Source organism: Pseudopodoces humilis, chromosome 19 (genome assembly GCF_049639895.1).
Source record: "Pseudopodoces humilis isolate 2021_Gansu_Grassland_sample_001 chromosome 19, ASM4963989v1, whole genome shotgun sequence".
NCBI classification, from domain to species: domain Eukaryota; kingdom Metazoa; phylum Chordata; class Aves; order Passeriformes; family Paridae; genus Pseudopodoces; species Pseudopodoces humilis.
In genome coordinates this window covers 11,815,447-11,835,728 of record NC_142218.1, presented here as the reverse complement: position 1 = coordinate 11,835,728, position 20,282 = coordinate 11,815,447, and the positions used below count along the sequence as shown (strand labels likewise).

The 20,282-nt window shown below is 38.9% G+C and overlaps 1 protein-coding gene across 1 annotated transcript; it reads left to right on the top strand.

Moving 5' to 3' along the window:
- The first annotated feature begins 80 nt into the window (after window positions 1–80).
- RAB22A (RAB22A, member RAS oncogene family) lies at window positions 81–19,316 on the top strand. The gene is made up of 7 exons (XM_005524846.3): window positions 81–259; window positions 2,063–2,142; window positions 5,484–5,565; window positions 9,520–9,591; window positions 9,720–9,826; window positions 11,595–11,704; window positions 13,081–19,316. Exons 1-7 carry the CDS (start codon window positions 224–226, stop codon window positions 13,176–13,178), a joined length of 585 nt encoding a protein of 194 aa, XP_005524903.1. The 5' UTR covers window positions 81–223; the 3' UTR covers window positions 13,179–19,316.
- The last annotated feature ends 966 nt before the right edge of the window (window positions 19,317–20,282 follow it).

Here is a 20,282-nt window from a genome sequence, read left to right as displayed (position 1 = left end):
CCGGGGGTCGTGCGGCCTCTCTGCACCCAAGGGGGATAGCAGCGAGCGGGGGGCACGGGCGGGGACTCCGGCGGCCGCCCAAGATGGCGGCGCGTCCGCGCAGCCTGAGGAGGAGCGCGGTGTGCGGGTAACCGGGACGGGCGGGGGGCGGCCGCCGCGGGGACGGCGATGATTGTGCTGGGCCGCGTCTCAGGCGCTTGCTGAAGGCGCTGCCCGCCCGGCCATGGCTCTAAGGGAGCTGAAAGTTTGTCTTCTGGGGGTAAGTGCTGGGCGGCGGGAGGGAGGGTGGGAGCGGAATGAGGGGCCGGCTGGAGAGGCTCTGTGGCGGCGGGGAGCCTCTTGTCAGAGCTCCGGGAAGCCTCTGGTGATGGCGGAGAGCTTCTGTCAGAGGCTGGAGAGGCTCTTCGGTGATGGCGGAAAGCTTCTCTCAGAGCTCGGAGAACCCCTGTCAGAGGCGCCGAGCGTGGGGAGCTCTCCCCGGGCGCGGGGTGACCCTCGCCCCTCTGAGGGGACCGGGCGGACGCGCCTTCCCCTCCGCGGGGGAGCTGTCTGCCAGGGCTCAATATCGCTCCTTTTCTGCCCTGTTCTCTTTTTAAAAATAAGAGAGGAAGCACAAACGTCCAGTACGTGCTTCCCTCTTTCTCCTAGGCTGTTTCGGGCTTGGAGTTCACAAAATAAATGGAAGCACCTGAAAACTGGTGGGAGAGAGAGAGGGAGTGGCCTGAATTTATATTGTAAAAAACATATGTAGGCTTGAAAGCCTTGCAGGTGGTGGAAGGAGGAGACACGGAGCGAAGTGAAGCAGAAGTTTAAAAATTGAAGGGTATGAAGCCTCGTGTTGGCTTGGTTTGGTTTGAGAGCCCCAAGTTGAACAGGTGGAGGTGTCACCACCTGCATTGAAACCCTCTGTTGTTCAGAGTTGTTTTCTACTTCTAAATGGCCACATTGCCCTTCAGAGGGGAAGATAATGTGTTTGTGTGCCCTTTGTCTTATAAAGGTATTTGGGGTAACTACTGTTTATGTTCACCTGGCCTTAGAAACCTTCTGTCATGGAAGAAAAGGAGAATAAGCACCCAGGAAAACTTGAACTGCCCGAGCCAGGAACCACATCTGTGTTTCTCTTTTTAAGATTTGCTCTGATTAATGAGACTGCAAACAGTATGAAACACAGGGCTATGATAATGTGCTTTTCCTGGAGAGGAAAACAGCTTGGCAGGATGAACACAATCATACATAGTGTACCCAAATTGCTGCAATATTCATGCATGAGTGATGTAAAACTTCATTTACAGTGAAGCAATTCCTCAGCGGTTTATTCTTTAAAGTTTTCATGACTCAGGAAATATAAAGCAAAAAGTTTGTCTCCACATGTCTTAATTAAAATACAATTACAGATGTCCAGCTTCTACTGAGAAGTGTTTTCCGCTAAGAGTTTATTTCACTTCTAAATGTGACTTCTCTGTATCTTTTGCTTTTTAACTGCGGATTCAGTGCTACAAAAATATACGCAATCCAGAATTTTTTGTTTCATGTTTCCTCTTTCACCATTTTTAGCACTGTAGAGTTGCATTAGTAACATGTTTCAGGTGTGTCACAGAAAAAAATTCAAGTCTTTCATTAAGCAGGGTGGGACAGCATTAGTCAGAGGCTGAAAGCATGTGTCACACTTGTATAATTTCATGTGCTCCTCTGGTCCTTCATCCTGGCAAGCCATATTCAGTTGCTGCATATTTTACCAAAAGTGGTCTTTTCTCACTGTTCTTCCATTGCAAGGTGTGCATAGCTTTGTAAAAAAGCCCAAAGTTTGAGTAACAGTAAGTGAGAATGCAGATTTTTGTGGTCCTTCAAAAAAAAAACTTAACAATTTTGTTTAGAAAACTGTAATTTGTCACAGACCTTTCATTTTCTACTAAATTAATATAATACCTGAAGTGTTTCACAGCTTCTCTGGGATTCTCTGCAGGAATGTGTTATTTACTGCAGTGTACTGCAGGACTTGAGGACAAAAAATATCATCTGTTCATAGTAACTAATACCACTTTCATCTGTTTCTATTTTTTAGGACACTGGTGTGGGCAAATCAAGTATTGTGTGGAGATTTGTCGAAGATAGCTTTGATCCCAACATCAACCCAACAATAGGGTAAGAAACTAAGTGAAGTAAATGTGATTTATGCAAGAATAAAATGAGATTACCTGAATAGATCACTTGGGAGTTCTTCGTGTGTGGCAGCTAAATGTGGTAATAAACATGAGTGCAGCCTTAATTAAGCTTGTGAGCTACCTCAGGACACGTAGGAGTGTTCTCAGCACTCCTGCAGCTTCCATTTTTATGTGTGAGGTCTGGACCCATTTTGTATTGTTAATCTAAGCTAGCAATGAATAAATTGCACTACAGATGCTTCTGCTAAATGGACAGCATGCTTTTCTCATGCACAACCTTTAAATTTCAATATCTAATTATTATGCAACTCCACGGGTTCTAATACAGCTTTTTAAAGAGTCAAGTACTATAAGTCTCCTAGGCTTTTAAGGATTGTTAACATAATTCAGGTAGGTCTCACTATGAATTAGTTAAAATGTTGCACATCTGTATGCAAGGCACACACAAATCTAACTGATGAAACTGTTTTTGCTGTTGGTCTCATGGGTAAGGGGAATATTTGAAACTTGAGCCTCAGAGTAGCAACATTATTGATCTCAGATCTTTGAATGAATAGAAGGAAGGGCAAGCATCAGGGATTCTTGGAGTGGTTGGATCTTTTTATTTCTTTTGCTGCCTTTTTTTTTGCTTAACAATTGTCTTTTGGGCTGCTTTGATCAGAAGCAATTTTTGGCTTATGGGAGGACAGCCTTTGCTCGATGCCAAGAGGTGTGTGGGGGTGTCGCTATAATTTCCTGTCTCAGGTGTCACACAGGCTCTGCTACAGCTTCGACCAAAAAAAGATCCTGCTGATAAAGATCAGCTTTGTCTCATCCTGTCCTTCTGACAAATTGAGGTTCCCGTGATCTCTCTCTTTTCTCTTACAACTCCTTCTTTTTCCGAGTATAAATCCTGACATTATAGTTGCTTGAAGTGACAGACTGAAAATCTATCTTTTACCAGCCTTAACAAAATCATTCACTGGCCTGAGGACTGGTTATTTTGGTCATTTGCTGTGTAAAGGAATCAAAACTTGCCCAAATGCAGGGATTGTGTGAAGCTCCAACAAGATACACAGTCTGAAAACCTGAAGTAAATTAATCTTTACTTTTTTCTTTTTTTTTTTATACCTTTTTTTTAATTCCTAATTGAGACTAGTAGGTGGAAAGGACAAAGTAAGGATTAGTAGAGCTTTGAGCAACTTGCAAAACTAAGGCTGAGAATGTTTCAACTTTATTCCTGGGTCTTTGAGTTCATGAGATATGATCTTGTTTCCTGTCCTGTTTTCATTCCCCTTAGAGTCAGCTGAGCAATCACACTGTTGTTGTCAACGTTCATTGCTCTGTTTCTGATATGGGCAGCTGCAGAAGCTCTGTCAGAATTCTGCAACTTTTCTCCCCTCAGGATGCTGATAGCACATTTAACCAGCATATACCTTTAGTTACTGCAGAATATCTAGTCTTTCTTTATAGCATCAAAAAGGAATATCAAACAAGTTATAGTATCTACTTGGCTGGGAGAAGCAGCTGGAAAATTTAGTAAGAAAACAGACATTATTCCTACTAAAAGTCACCAAGGATAACTCCAGCTTGGAGGGTTTTGTTGACCCAGTTGTCAAAGAATTTCAAGAAGCATTTAACCTCTTGTCAGGTACCACTGGGGATGGTTTAGTTATGATGTGAATCACAGAAACACAGCTGTTCAGTTCAAATTGACTGTACAGGGATGTTTTGGTCTATAGCAGCAAGTAAGATAAATGCAGTGAGAACCTATGTTTAGGAAACTGTTTCCATATTGACGGGAGAATTCCGATTTTATGCATAATTTGTAGCAGCCTTAAAGGAAGTGAAAGTATCTGCTGTGCTTTACTAGAGATGCTCCTACCGCTTTGATTTTCTTTATTCATTGCAGAAACACGTCAGCTAGTTTTTGGTGTTGAGATGCATTGCAATTAGGCTCTTTGTTTTTAGGGGTGTTGCAACTTTATATTCGGCTTCTTAAAAGGGGAATCAACTTTGGAGACTGACACAGTATTTGGCAAATGATCTGGGCTTAAGGAATAGGGAGGTAACCTCTTAACAGCTGAAACATTGTGTAACTGCTCTCTTTCCTTTTCTTTAATGTACCTAGCTAATTGTCCTCTTATAGCATTGAAACAAGTCCCAGGCCTGCAGTTACATTCGTTACAAAAGTGTCAAGGACATCATTAAGTGGTTCTTAAGCCCCAAGATAAACTGAAGTTCAGAGTCCTGGGCCCAGGTATGCAATGCTGATCATACTGAAAGACTCTTGCTGTCTGAGTCTGACTGTACAGCAAGTTTGGAGCACTGTAAGGAGCTCCAGTATCTTCACAATCCTGTCAAAACTGACAGAAGAATAAGTTTGGAAGTCTGCAATATTTTCAAGTGGCAGGAATTAATCACACAAGAGGTATTCAAGTTCACAGTGTAGGATCTCATGTGCTTAAAACAGTTATGTCACCTCTAGCTGTACAAGGATTTTAATTCAGTGTGTGGTTTTTCCAGTGATAAAATGTGCCTACAGGTAAGAGATACAGCAAAGGACTCCCTATTGTAAAAGAGTAAGGTCACTGAATTTGTGTTCTTGTGGGAAATTCACTCATTCAGCTAAAGCAGATCAAATAAACCACAAAAGTACTTTGCAATATTTAACATCTAGAATTTGAGCCAGGGGAGAAGCATCTGGAACATAGGAGAGAGCTGTCTTTTTGTGGTTTTTTTTTAATCTTCTGGAAGTCCAAGAGCCTCTGCAAACTAAAATATGTAATGCCAGACAGGTTTTGGGAGCTGTACAAGGTGCAGACAACAAGCAATTTACTCTATTGATTTCTTTGTCCTGTTAACACCTACCAATATTGATATCCATCTCCTATTTTATTCCCAAGTATGGATTTACCAGCACTTACCTGAATGTTAATACAGAGATAGAAAAAGCTGATACAAAGGGAAGAACTTGACCTCTCTCCCCCCAGAAGTTTCCAGTGTGCACTGAAGTGATTGCTGTGGTGCTGTGAGGAGGAATGTTGTTAAAAGGCTGACTTTTCTGGGTTTTTTTGTCATATATCCTATATTTTTTATCTAAAGCTTACAAACAATTAAAACCTATAATTTGCATTCATGTTGTGTTTTGGTAGTTGAATGGAAATTTCATCCTCTCTTAATTTCAGCCTTTATGTCTGAAACGCTTCATCAGTTTGTGTGTTTACATGTGGGGAAAGCGCTTTTATTGGAATGTGAACCTTTTTGAAAGCTCATGGTGGTAATGAATGTTCTAAGGATTTATATTCTCAAAAAGCATGAACTGTGTAACTTTTTTTTCAGAGCCTCATTTATGACCAAGACTGTACAGTATCAAAATGAGCTGCATAAATTCCTGATCTGGGATACAGCTGGACAGGAGCGGGTAAGTAAAGTCACTATCTGTGGAGAAAGTTTGGGCCAGAGCTTGGGTTGCTTTTCAACTCTTCCCCTGAAAGTCACAAAGTGATCTGGTTTTACAAACATGTATTAGAACTCTTGTTTCTGTGGAGGTTCTTATTAGATGTAGGTGATGTAGATGTTTTTATTTTTCATTGATGTCATGATTAAAGTTTAAAGGTAAGGAAGATTACTTAAGAGAAGTTTATGAAACAATAGTTTGGGTTTGGATTCACTGAAAGGGAATGGTCTTTCCAGAGAAAACAAGGCAGGTGTGTGGGGAAGCCAGCAGCACACTAGTACCATTTCTAGTTGAGTTTTAAACATTCAGCTGCAATATTTGCAGCCAGTGCAGCACCAGAAGAATCAAAGTGAAATAAATTAACCATGTTTCAGAGTAAAAGTAAAGCCTTGATTCTGGAAAAATACACAACGGCTAACACATTCTGTTAGCTTCACTGTAAGAGTTATAAATGTGAGTAGGATGTAGATTTAGGCTTTCCAAAGCAGAGTTTTAAGCAATGTTACAGGTGATAACTGCTCTTTTATCCTTTTGTAAAGTTTTACTAATCAAATCTGATGATGTTAGAAACTATGTCAAGAAATCTCTTTTGAAATTTAAATTTTAATTTGGTAGTTTGGGGTTTTGATCTCTGCAGCATGCATAGTTCTGAGAGGAGGCAACAAAACTTTGAAGAAAATGACTAATCAGATGAAATCCCAGCTAATTAATTTGCATGATTTTTACTTGGAATTTAAAAGGGATACTTTGCTAGGGAACTTGCTTGCTTATGTATTACTAGTAAGAACAGTAGAAATTACAGTAGATTTATTAACAGATAATTTATTAATAATAAATAAATTTATTATTTATTCTTGCTGTTTCTTGACTGCGAGTGAACTACTGGCAACTGCCAAGTACTCATGATGAGTTTATTTAGGATGTGAGGTAACTGTGACAAAGGTTGTGTTATTACTTCAGGGTAACAACAGGCAAATACAGCTGTACTGCTTTTCAGGATTGGCTTGAGAAACAGCTCGAACAAAAAGAACCAAACAAACAAAAAAAACAACCCCCCCAGTAATAACAAACAAAGCAAAACACCTTGTAAAGGTTCAGTCATCCCTATCCACAGGCACTTGACCTTTAGGATTCTTGGTAGAACTGAGTTGCCAGCTCATTGGCTTGGTAACAGCCTTGATGGCTAGAAAGTAACTCAAGTGTATTTGTATCGTAATTTAATGCTGTAGATTTTGAATGACTATTTATTTCTTTCCAGCCACACCATAGAAAGCAAACTTGTCAGGGATATTTCCCAGGAATGTGTCTAATAGTATCTGTGTTATCAAAAATATCCTGAGCCCTTCCATTCCCAGCAGTCAGTCAGCATTTGCTGTAAATAGTTTGTCTTAAGTGAACATCATAGCCCATTCTGGAATGTTATTGCTGGAAAGTGATATTCTGAGAGGTAGGGTATGAATTTTTAGAGGTTGGTGCTCTTAAATTGAAACCTTTATAAACATGCCTGCCACTATTTGGCAGGAAACATCCATTACATTTTAGCATTCCATCCTGTTCACTTTAACTGCAAGCAAGGGGAGGACCTTGTAATTTGGATTCAGCACATCTGATCTGAGGAAGCATCTCTGTACATGACCAGCATGTTCCTGGTCTATTTTTGGGCTCTCAGTGATATCTCTTTAATTTTCTTCCATACGAGTTGCTTGATATCTTTATTGAAATCAAAAAAGGAAAGGTGTCTTGCCAGGACTCTGACCCAGGAGCTGTGATACCTGTGAAATTCATATTCCATATCTGAGAGAAGTCACTTGAGACCCCAATATAACCAAGGAAAACAGTGATATGTGAGCAAGGATGTTTCCTTTGAAATGATTCAGTATCTTCACAGACATTTCTTTCTCCAGAGCAGGACAGAACTATCACTGCTGGCACAGATGGGCTGTATACCTGCCTGGCCCTGAGATCTGTAGCACAGTTTTCTGCTCATGCAACATATCTGACAGTGAATTATGGAAGGGATTCCCTCCATGGAATAGGTCTGGAATACTAAAAATGTCCACACCATTCTTGGAACTGAAATGTCTCTGCTGGGCTGTGATGTGGAATGCAAGGAATTCACAGTCCTGGCTCCTAGAGGAGTGTTTGCTGTTTCCCATTTCAAAAGGCCAGCTGCAAGTAGTGCTGCACTGCTTCTGGGCACCCCCTTTCTCTCAGTGGCTGGATAACCTTGTTCCAGGGGTGGAAATGTGCGCCAAGTCATTCACACACCTCATTTACACGCACATCTTATTTCTCCTCTCATTTCTTCTACACTGAGTTCAACTGATAGGAGGTAGTTTAGAGTAATTAGGATTTTTGTCTTCTTACCTAACAGTTTTGAGTTTCCCTGCATAATTACATTATGCATAATTCCATTAATATTTCTGTCAAAACACAAACTGGAGCCTGGGGGGCAAGCTGAAGTCTTTGGAAAAATGGCAAAAGGAAAATCCAGTGTTTCTGGTAACATCTGTTTTATTAATATATTTTATCTGCCGACTGCTCTTAGGTGGAAAAAAGTATCTAAGTGTTAGCAGCCAGGAAATGAGAGTAATACAAAATCAGCAAGTGAAAGTTGGTTTTTTCCCAATGTAAATAGTGAAATAATCAAAAAGCCAGGTTGCAACCAGTCCAAGTGCTGGTTTACCAAATATGTTTCCCTTTATATTTTAGTACTTAGAAGGAAGAGAGGGATTATGTCCCAATGTGAACTGAGTGCCTGCCCGTGTTTCCCTTTCCCACTATTAAATATTTTTATATTCTGAACTTTGCATTCAAAATCCTATTTTCAAAACAGAATTTTAGAGCCAAATATAAATGGTCTGGAATTCTGCTTTATAGCAAGATTTTTATGATTTATTATATCGTTCTCAGTTGAACTGCACTGTGCAAAAGGAAATTGGTATTTTATTGGAAATGAATAAGCCTTTATGAAAAACTGTATCCAATTCATTATTTTTACCCTGAGTAAGATGCACAAAAGCTCTAAATCATATATGCTTACCTGGAACCAATACATGCAGTTCACTCTGCACTTTGATGGAGAGTTCTGGTTGCTAGATTAGTTGTCTTGGCTTCTTTAAAGTTGGCAGAATATCCCACTGTTCTTAAGAATGCTTCATTGATATTTTTTGATGCAGTTTGATTGTGTAGTTTATCACTCTTTTTTTGTAATGGATTAATAAGGTTCTGTCCACACAAAGGTACAGGCCCTACCAAGCAAACAGACCAGCTGTAGATTTAATTCTGAAAATCACAAGAAAATCACTGCAGTCTTTTATCTAGTACATTCCTTAAAGCTCTACTTGCAACAGGGCACATAGCTGTGGGCTTTTGCAGTTTTTTGGTTTAAACATTCTTCTTAATTTGAGGGCAAAACTGAAGCCATAAGTTAGATTCTGAAGAAATCAACATTTCTAGCATTTAAGACTGATGACTGATCCATGAGGCTAGAAGTTGACAGCAGCTTCTGAAGATTCCAGATCAAAATTAATATATGCTAGTTTTCTTAACATTTTTGTCTTAGTCAAAGTTGACCTTGCCTTCTCCCTGCATTTTTGTCCTTGTTTGGTGTTTAAAGTTGAGCACATGCATGTTTGTGTAGACAGTCTGTTAAGTGAGAGGTTCTAATCTAGGCAAAATAAGATCAAGTTTGCCTTGGTGCTGCTGATACCGCACGATTTATTGCCTGGCCTTAGGAGAACAATGCCTTCCTGGGAGATTATGTGCTCTACTGCACAGACTAGTTGTGACTGTAAAGGAAAGTTTTTCACTGCTGTGATCTTGGTTTTCACTTTTTTCGATAGTAATAATAATGATAGTGATGTTCTGGAGGTCAGTGGAAGATCAGGTTTATGTTGTCTGCTTTATTTCTTCCAGTTTCGTGCTTTAGCTCCGATGTATTACCGAGGGTCAGCAGCAGCCATTATAGTGTATGACATCACAAAAGAGGTAAGAAACTTGATCTTGACCCAGCATTATAATTTCTGGGGCTTTTTTATTTGTGTCATGGACTAGTTCTGACTCTTAATTTCTTAATTCCTTCTATCGTCTTTCTTTCTTTTTTTTTTCCACATTAGGAAACTTTCTCAACATTAAAGAACTGGGTTAAAGAGCTTCGCCAGCATGGACCTCCCAACATTGTTGTAGCTATTGCAGGAAATAAGTGTGATCTTAATGATGTCAGGTAAATATCTCCTGTCAATTTTTAGGGTTTTCCTTAAGACCTAGAACTAAATATTTTAAGATTTTAGAGCAGCTGAAAGGTTTGGAACAATTTGAGCTGTTCTGCTCTAGTGTTGTAGTTTCACAAGGGGTTTGAGCTGTTTCTGCTGTCAGAAGATGTGGTTAGTCTGCCCTTGGATGGTCTCGCCTACTTCCTCCCCTGTGCTGATGTGAGTACACGTGTGATTGGGCAGTAAATTGGGCTGTAAAATGGATCCAGATTAAAACTAACCATTTAAAAAAAAAAAGAAAACTGTTCCAAGTATATTTATCTTTCTCACACCATGAACACTTGCTGGCATAACGGTGTGGGGATAGCAGGGTTAGGAATGAGCAGTTTACAGGGAGACAGGATTACCTTTTCTGGTGGCAGTGCCAAGTTACACAAACCTAAACTGCCTGTGAAACTATAGTGTAATAGAAGCTGTTTACCTCACTTTACAAGAAGTGCCCCTGTCAGTCTGTAGCACCTCATTTTGTTAGGAAAAATACCAAGCCTGTTGGAAAGCATTGTGTAGGTTTTTTCTAGCTTGCTTGTTCAGGTGCCTTCCTTCCCTGCTTAAATATTGGGGTGGAATTGGCTGTGGCCAAAATAGTTGCAGGGAGCGGGAAAAGCTCTTGAGAAACTTTATGAACAGCCAAACTTTCAGGAAGGCATGTACTAAAAACAAAAAAGGCCTTTTTTATTGATGTCCTTGTTAAATAAGCCAAAATTCAGAAAGAAGGTGTGTGTAAACTTCTTGGGTTTAGGTTTTGCTGGAAAAGGCACCACAGCTGGTGTCTCAAAGGAGACAGCTGGTTATATGTTTAAAGAACCACTGCAAAGGTGGCTCTGAGTATGGTTTTACAAATTGTTAATACCTAGAAGTTATCTAGTGAGCTCTAATAACTTTCATTAGAAGTAGCGTGTCTGTTGAAGGAAATAGAGTGTAAAATTATTTAGAACAGAATTCAAGTCTCACATGCTCAGCTGGCATCATAAGTGTAAACATTGCTATTCAAGCTAATGAGGAAGATTCCTTGTACTTTAATCAGAAGCAATATTTGAGCCACTGCTCAAAGTCCATGCTCTTGATATCCTAAAGTCCCTCATTACTGAAAGTAGCCAGTGTGTTGTAGAAATTGTATGTGAAGTGATACAATATAAAGTCCAGACCTCACTACAGCTACTGGGGTTTGTATTTTTCATTTTGTTTAAGGAAAGAAACAAAATCAAGTTGCCTGCTTTGGGGGGCAGAATGACTTGTACACTTCTGTGTGCTCAGAAGTGCTTTTTTATAGCTACATCTTCATGCAAAGTAAATGCTGCACTGATGATTTGTGCAGTGTTGGGAGATACTTTGGTTTTTGAAACAGTCATAAGAAATGCACAGGATCATTGGAAATAATGTTTTAGGATCTTCTTAGGATGTATAAAGCTGCTGGGGTGAAAAACATGCCTCAGAAGGATTGATTGCAGACCTAAGATTAGAGCACTCCAGACAAAAGCAGTGCAATGTCAGATGGATTAAGGCCTTGGGTAGTTCATGACTGTGCTTGTACCTCAAAGCAGGGAGACAGAGTAAAGAATGAGCATCAGCTTCAGCATGAGGGAGCACTGTGATGCCAAACATGTAAAATATTCATTACAGGAGACACTTAAAAACTTAATCTGTCCCTTAAGGTTTTGAGTAATGGGGTTCTTCTGCATTCATGAATTTTTCTTTGCTTTTTTATTTTTTTTGTTCCAGAGAAGTCATGGAAAAAGATGCTAAAGACTATGCAGATTCCATTCATGCAATATTTGTAGAGACAAGTGCGAAAAATGCAATAAACATTAATGAACTCTTTATAGAAATTAGTAAGTATTTAAACAATTAATGTACTTTCTTCTGCAAAAAACTTGCATAGAAATTTGATTTCTGTATTACTTGTTATGCTATTTGGGTGAAAATTTACAGACTTTATACTAAATTTGTTACAATCTGACATGACTACAAACTGAAAAATGAGCTGCATGAATTTCTGTTCACCTAATGACCTCTAACTATTCCTTCTAGAGGTTTTCAGCCTACTGTGATGCTGCTGGATAAATACCAGGCAGGGTACTCCTGTCAGAAGTCAGTGTCATCTTACCATGTCTGTTATTGAATGTTCCAATTAGTACTTCCAAGGTTATGGAAAAGGAAGGAAATGGCATAAGGAAGATCCAGACTTTATACATCTGAGAATAGGAATTAAGTTCTTACTCTTAGTCCTTTTACTTTGGGTAAAAAAGTGTATTTTAAAAAATACAATAATTCATAAATGCCAGATTACTGCATGGGGAATAGCAGCTACTACATGTAGATTTTCCTCAAGTATGTTTTAATACAAGTATGTTTTGGGGGTTTTTTATATTAAATTTTTATATTAAATTGGAAATCTTTTCTGTCCCATTTGTGGGGAGGACAACAATGATACTTTTTATATGTGTGAATAAAAAGCAGACAATATTCCAAAGTGAATTCTGTGCAATGTTATTTAGAGGATATGTGTCAAGTAGCAACACCAATGTGCAGGTGTGTCAGCCTGTTTGTGAAAAGAGGACTAACTACAGAAACATCTGACTTAAGAAAAAAGATAGGGTCTATAGAAGCATAGCATTGAATATATTGAAGCTGATGTAAAGAGTGTGTGCTGTAGATTAGCTTCCTGATTTATTGACTTAATAGTTGCTCTCTAAAATTGATCTTGAATAAATTATGGGGGGAAAAAAAATCATAAATCCTCCTCAGAAGAGAATGCTCAACCAGGAACAGTCCATTTTAAAGACTGATGAGATGAGTAAAGCAGCTCTCTCTACAAGCACTCCTTTGTTAAGCCCGATGCAGGTGATCTGTGGAAATACAGGTCAAGATGGTTGTTCTCAAGCTGTTCCAGATGGTATTGCATCCTGCAAAGTACTCTCCAAGTGCTTTTACAGCTCAGCTGTCCAGGTCTAGATCAGCCTGAAGTGTAGCTGCTGCTAAATTGACTTCAAAGTGTCTCGCTGTCCTTTTGTGCAGCCAGTTATGTCCGTCCCTCTTACAGACATAACACAGACTGTTGCTGCCATCCTGCCGGGCAGGAATGTCTTCCCTAGTGACCTATAGCTAATTGAAGGCACATTTTTGTATACAGAGCGTACACTGGATGCTTAGAATTAGTTTCAAGTATAACATTTCCTATAAATTTCTTTTTCCTGCCTCCTTGTAGGTCGCAGAATTCCATCCACTGACACCAACCCCGCATCCAGTGGGAAGGGCTTCAAACTTCGACGACAGCCATCGGTGACAAAGCGCAGCTGCTGTTGACTGACCCCTTAGAAAATCAAACTTGTTTATACAGTAGGTGGTCTTGGAAGTTAATAGTTCACATTGGGTTTATATTATCAGTCTTAGATCTTTATTTGCTGGTGTTCATACACCCAAAGTCCCCCAAAAAGGGACTGGCTCTTGTGGCACCCGTACGTGCGCAGAAAAGACTGCAGTCGTCAGGGCAGCCTGCTGGCTTCCACAGCGTGCGGTGTCTCGTGCATTCAAAGGGAATCCATCATCACTTTTTTGGCCTTGCTTGATTGGAAGGTGACTATGTGGATGGTAGAACTGAAATGTTTTCATAGTTTTGTAATCAAGGTTTTGGGAGGTTTTTTTGTAAAAAGGGAAATGAGCACTTTTGTGGGAGATTGGGTTAGGAGGAGTCTGGAAGTTAGATGTCATTTCTTCCTTTTCTTCAGTGAGCCTTATTTTAAATTTTAGTGTAGCTAATCCAAAGTATGATGGGACAGTTGATGTGAGATGGCTACAGAATGAGCAACTGAAGACAAATAGTAGGCAAATCAGTCCATCCAGTCCCCAAATCCCATTTGCACTTTTTATTTAAGGATGATCTGCACTGGGGGTGGGGACACAAGCAACCGATCTTATACCACAGACAATCTTCTTTTTCATGCTGACTGTAATCACTTTAAGGCAAACTGGTATGCTTATAGGCATCTTTTTGTTGTTAAAAGTTTTTTTTAATATTAAGATGTTGGTTGAAGAAAATTACTTGTAGATCTGACTGAATTAAGTGGTTACTGGCTGAAAAGAGATGCTGTAAACAGATGCTGCCAGTGGTTCTGATAAGACCTACAAGCTTTTGGGGAAAGCTTTTAATTGCTTGGCATGTGTAAAGTGTTCATATTATATTTATAAGACCAGTGTTTAAAGTGTTATAAATTATGTAAAAACAGTAAAAAATAATACAATCTTCTACACTCCTTTCATTCCATACCTAAGGATAAACTCTTGGGGAATCTCCATCAGGGTTTTTTTTCCTGCATTTTAGGTATTGTCACTGTGAGTTCATCCAGAGGCAGATGAAATTCTTTCCCTTTCAATGATGTTTGAAAGGGACAATAGAAAATCTTGTAGGGGCAGCATGAGGCCTGTCTGTTGAACAACCTTTCCTTTGGGGTGCACCCAGTCTTTCCCATTTTGGGCACAAAATACACATAGGAAGTAACCTTAAGACGTGGTAATGTAGATCATTACCTCTTGGTTCCTGGGGTTTTTCATCTGTGGGGGTTTTTCATCTGTGAGGATTTTTAGCAAATCAGTGTTTAGCTTATTCTGTATGGGTTCTAGTAGGCTTTCAATTAAACTATAGGTTGACCATACCTGTTTGTGCTATTTTATTTATTTTTACTTTTTGTTTCTTACCAGCACTAGTGAGAAACTTTTATACTTTTGAAGAAAAAGAGCTTAATAGACTTGAGTATATACTAAAATATGCTGGTTAGCTTTAGTATCAAACTGAGATCATGACAATGGTTATTCTTTTTTTTGTTTTAATCTGGTTTTCTATCATCTCAAGTATTTTCTCTGAAGGAAATGTAGGAAAATTTGTAAGAAATTAAAGGACTTGTACTTCAGATTCATTTGTGTTACTGAAAATTCTTGGAGAGCTGGAGCAAAACAGGCAAACTGGTACAGTGAGGTTTTTGGATGAGTCAGTGAGTTTAGTGATATTTGGTGACTACATTTTTGTCATGCCTTTTGCTTATCCTGCCTGCATTGCCAATTCTGCCTCCTTTGCCATAGTCCTACAGGCTCCATGCTTCTAGAGAGCCCAAGAAATCCAACTTCATGGGTTTACACCCTACTGCTTCCGCAGCTCTGATCTTGAATTACTGCAGGTAATGAACACACAGAAACAGCCAGTGTTTCACATTGTCCAAACTGCCAACCCTGGAGTGAGGCTGCTTTTTAACACTTGCCTATTTAAAAAGACAGACAGTTGATGTAAGTTCTTCTGAGTCCAGATAAGTGTTTATTGATCACTGGCCCTGCTGAAAGCTGGAATGCAATCTTCCCTGCATGAGATGCACATGCTCATTGTTTCATTTTTGTTGGAGAAAAATGGTTTCTTTCATATTAATAATTTGTTAGGTCAGCTGCTTTGATCTTGCACTAGGCTTGCTGGAATTGATTATATTTTGTCCTAACATAGCTTCTCTATTTGGAGATACATTGGTATTGGAGCGTTTGATTATCAACCATTCCAGCTAAATTTTTCATAACTTTTTTCCTGGTAAGAAGTTGTTAAAAAAGCTCAGGATTAAAGATTTATTCCATCATGTCTTTCTGTCTAAGGAGTGGAGTTCATCAGAAAGACTCAACTTTCAGTTACTGTCAAAGGGAATTACACAATCTCAGAATTGTTTAGGTTGAAAGGGACCATAGTGGTCATCTGGTTCAACCTCCCTGCTCAAGCAGGGTCATCCCAGAGCACATTGCAGAGATTCATTTCTGCAGAACAAGTTTGAAAGGGCAAAGTGTCATGTATGTAAAAATGTAATGAGGTGTATGTTATATCATTGATTCAGAGCATTTTTAGCTGAAAAAATATGACTATTGCAATTTCTGAACATCATCAGTTATTTCTCATGGAAGTTAGAGAATTGAACAAAAATATAATTTGATAAACATTTCATTCTTAAGCTTTGGAACAACTTGAATTATTGCTCCAGGTTTTGGAATGTGTCTTCATCTGACCCTCTATTGAAACAGTCACTTAACTGACTTGCCAGGCTCTCAATCTGTGCTGTAGATAGTTTTGTAGGATACTTTATATACATCCTGAAAACTGGCATATCAAGTACCCAAGCAGGTGAAATTTGGAAGCTGACATTTAGTAGCATCTAGTAATCATACTACTGAAAACTGTTAGAGGTGCTTTGAAAAAGTTCTAAGACAATTCTAACAACTTTTGCTGTTGCCATGAAGGTTAAGACTTTGTGTTAGGTCCAACAAATCACTGCACTCCAGATCCCTGCTGCCATCAGTGAGACCCTTCCTTTAAGTGCTGCATGATCAGACAGTTAATGGTTTAGAGGGACGTTTTGTGCAGACTGGAGTCTTTGATGTGTTGCTTTACATTTAATGCTACCAGCATGCTCAAGAAGGATTATTTTTTTGCTTGGGAAGAGAGTAAGAGGAGAGGAGACTGGACCTACTTATTGATTTGGAAGTCTAATCCTTTAACCTGGTTGAGGGAGAACTACATTCTTGGTTAAAGCTTCATTTTAATTATCACAAAGTAATTCAAGGGGAAAATCTTGAATGGTTTAAAAGTTAGCCTCAGCAAGATTTTTTTTATGACACTGTTAAGCTTAAATTATTCTTTCACATTAGTGTTTAGTTCCAGTATAACACACTATTAGTTATAATAATGTTATAACACATTATTCCTCCTTAGGAAAAGGAAGCTTTAGCAGTGAAGTTTGAATTACTTGCTTGTGAAACAGTCTTTAGTGTGTGTTAAGGATGGTGTAGGCTATTTGTGGTGTGCTGTGTCAGCAATCTGCACAGGAATGGATGATTTACAGGACAGAAGCTGTCAGAACAGTGGAGCTGCTCACCCTGGAGTGAGCCTCACTCAGCAGCAATAGTTACAGATAAGCAGGGCAAAATCATCTCCAACATGATCAGAACCTGCAGAATTCACTGGCTTCAACTTCTACACTGCCTGCTCATTTTGTAAAAAGGCTTCACGTATCTCTCCTAAATACTTACAGCCTCTAAAAATGGCTTTCTGGTTTATAGTTGAGAGAAAAAGAGAAGCTTTCTTAACTTTTCTAGCAGGAAGTCATTGTACAACCATCTGAGATGCTTGAGATGTACATCACAAGTCAGTAACTCAAAGCAGGAGAATTGTGTACTTGGAATTAAGTCTCTAAAAATCTGCAAAAAAATTCCCTATAGAAAACTGTTGATGTTTTATGTTCAAATCCCATCTCTGGTAGTGGATCACAGCCTAGTGATGGTAGGTGACAGAAGATTTACAGAAATATGATGACAGTGTGAATTACCAATGCAAGATGGAAATACAGATTCTAGTATTAAAATAGTCATGTTAGTTTCCTTTGAGTCATATGGCTCCAGCTTGTCAAAAGGAATATGCGTGAAAATACATATTTGTATATCATATAAAAATTCAGGTGCCAAAACGTAATTCCCTAAAATTACTTAGGCCTTCTGACACTAATATTTGTTTCTGAAAAATCCCTTCTGTTATTCTGGAGGTCTCAAAAGTCTGAATGCATTCACAACTTGGAAAAAAATTGAACAGGCAATTACCAGAGTTTATCCCTGAAGTGTCATAGATAACAAATCTTTCAAGAGATATAAGACTATCCTGAAATCCACGAATACTGATGAGCTTAGCCTCTGACATGTCACAATGTCCCTAGGGTCAGCTTTTTCCTCCTTCCCCCCCTCCATTTCCTCTCACCCCACCCAACCCTTAATTTTTAACATAGTGTTGTCAGAGTGTACATGCTATAAAGAGCTATTCAGAAATAGTTAGAAAAGTTCTAATGGCTGAGAGTTACTTGGTGCTCCCTATTTTACATGAATAATTGAAGCAGTAGGATGACTTTTCTCAGTCTAGAGTAAAGACTTAGAAGAAACAATTTTGCTGTTCTTGTTCCTTCAACATGCAAATTGATGTTCCTAAATTTTTGCTTAAATACTAACTGTAAATTTTATTTAAGGAACTAGTCACCTTTGTAAAGATTTTCTTTTAAGAAGGTTGGGGTTTGCTTTGCTTGGTTTCTGTTGATGTTTTCACATGTGTGTTATTGAACAAACCAACTTTTTCAAATGTTGAAGGAAACAGACCACTCTTCTGTCATGCTCTTCATCACTGTGGGTGTGATACTCCATCCAGTTGTTGCACTTGAATATTCTGTAACTCTGACACCTTGACAGATTCACCGCTACTATCTTTTGCTTGTGTTACAGTATGTATTTCCTATTAAATTCATTGTTTTCTTGGCAATTTGTTCTTTGTTTCCTTATGGATTTAGACAATGATAGGTGGTGAGTGTCTCTTTTGCCACAAAGTTCTAGAAGAATCTGTCAAAGCAGCAAATATTTGTAAGCAAAATGGTAATTCATTAGCACAGCCTTATGAAACTGTTACAGCAGCTGAGACCTGTGCCATGACTGTATTTTATCACATAATGAAGGCTAAAAGCACATTGACCTGGAGGAGCAAGCTATTGTAAGCCTCTTCTGTATTTTAACTTTCTTTCTTGTACTTCTTCTTTCTGAAATTGTGTATGCAGCACTGACACTGTGATGGTGTATTAATTGATTTAAGGCACAGAAATAGATTGCATTTCTTTAGCTAAGATGCTAAAGATTTCCTGTCCATCTTCCCACTTGTACTCCACACACTGAGGACAATGAAGAAAAAAAAAGGTTTTTTTTCTGAATGAGAAACTGCATTTGTGTGTTCAGGACACAAAAATAACCTGATATGCATAGAGCTCTTGCAGTGTAGTAAATGTTTGCCTGTAAAATGTGTGAAGGTTAACCTTTGTATTGGCAATTCTTGTCACTCATAACAACATTCTGCCTTTTCATTCTAGGATGGGGTTAACCTGTTGCAAGGGTTGAAAGGTCTGTGCCTTCTTACTATATTATCTCTTACTAAAACAAACTTAAGCCGCTCAAAGTTACAGAGCATTTGCAGCACTGTAAACTGCACAAATTTCCAACCATTGCTTCACTGCATGAAGTGTAGTCAGATTACTAGTGATGAAATATTGTAGTGATGAATTCCCAAGCTTATGAATGTTTTGAGACTTTTTTTTTAGTCTTCTCTTGGGCTGGTCCTGAGAGCGTGTACAGGTTTGTCTGTATTGTTGGTTTGTAGATGCTAATGAGGAAAACCAGGCTTTTGTTCTCTCCTTTCTGTTTGAATTGTTACACTCCCATATAGTGCATAGAATGCAAATAAAGAAATGTTGATTTGACATAATGTAAACAGCCTTTTCAGCCTAAGCATTCATAATAAACTTTTATAGTGTAATAACATGCTAAATCACTACCAGTCTGATGTATTGTGCAAAAAAATAAAAAGGTGTAAACATTTTATTAATAAAAAGCTTTGTTTATAAATATGCTGACTTGTTTATAAATGCTCCCAAAATTCTCCATATCTTAAAAAACAGTCTCTATAGCAATATAATTATAGAAGAGGAATGTAAGCAATAGCTTATGTGTACAAATGACTGGAATAGCTGTTTTCCAGAAGTCCAGACTACTGGTGTTCAGAAACTGGAGCTTTTCCCTGGTTTATGTACACACAGACAAAGGCAGAAGAACTTGTGCAAAGAAGGGATGGGGGGAAACAGCAGAGAGAATGCAGCTTTTGTGTAACACTTCCTTTCTTTGCAGCACCATGTCTGAGAAACTGCAGGCCACACACAGTCTTGTCAAGCAGGGCAAGGCCTGACAAATTCTATTAGGGCCAAGTTATTTAATACATTGCTTTTACCTTAGACTGCATGAAATGCACAATTCTCAACTGCTTAGGCCAAATTTCTGTCAATCAAAACTGTAAAGTGCTTTTAATATCTGCACAGTGTTGTGGGGCCTGTTGTGCTGGGAAGGGATCTCCTCTTGCTTGTTAACACAGCCAGCTGGTTGATAGCTTGCTTTTTTTGAACCACTGCTCCGTTGCTTATGTAGTCCCCAAAAATATGGATTTGGCTGCAGTTAACTCGCGTGTCTTACATGATGCTTGAAAGATGTGGCTTGCTTGCTTCAATCTGGGATGCACATCTAACACGTTGAGTTAATAGCAGCCTTCAAAAGCTAAATAAACAATAACTCCTGTTTCTGAACTGCTGTTTCACATGAAAAGGTTGGATACCAGATTTTAAGCAAGTGACTGCAGCTCCTATGCAAGAAACCCATACTGTGTCATCTTCTGTGTAACAGACCTGGAATAATTTAAATTTCTTGTTACCTGCAATTTAGAAGTTATGGTCTTAGATGTGAGCAAACTGCTTTTGAATAGTGTCAGATGGGTTTGTCTAAGATGGCATGAAGGTGCATCAGAGTATAAGAAGGGTAGATGCA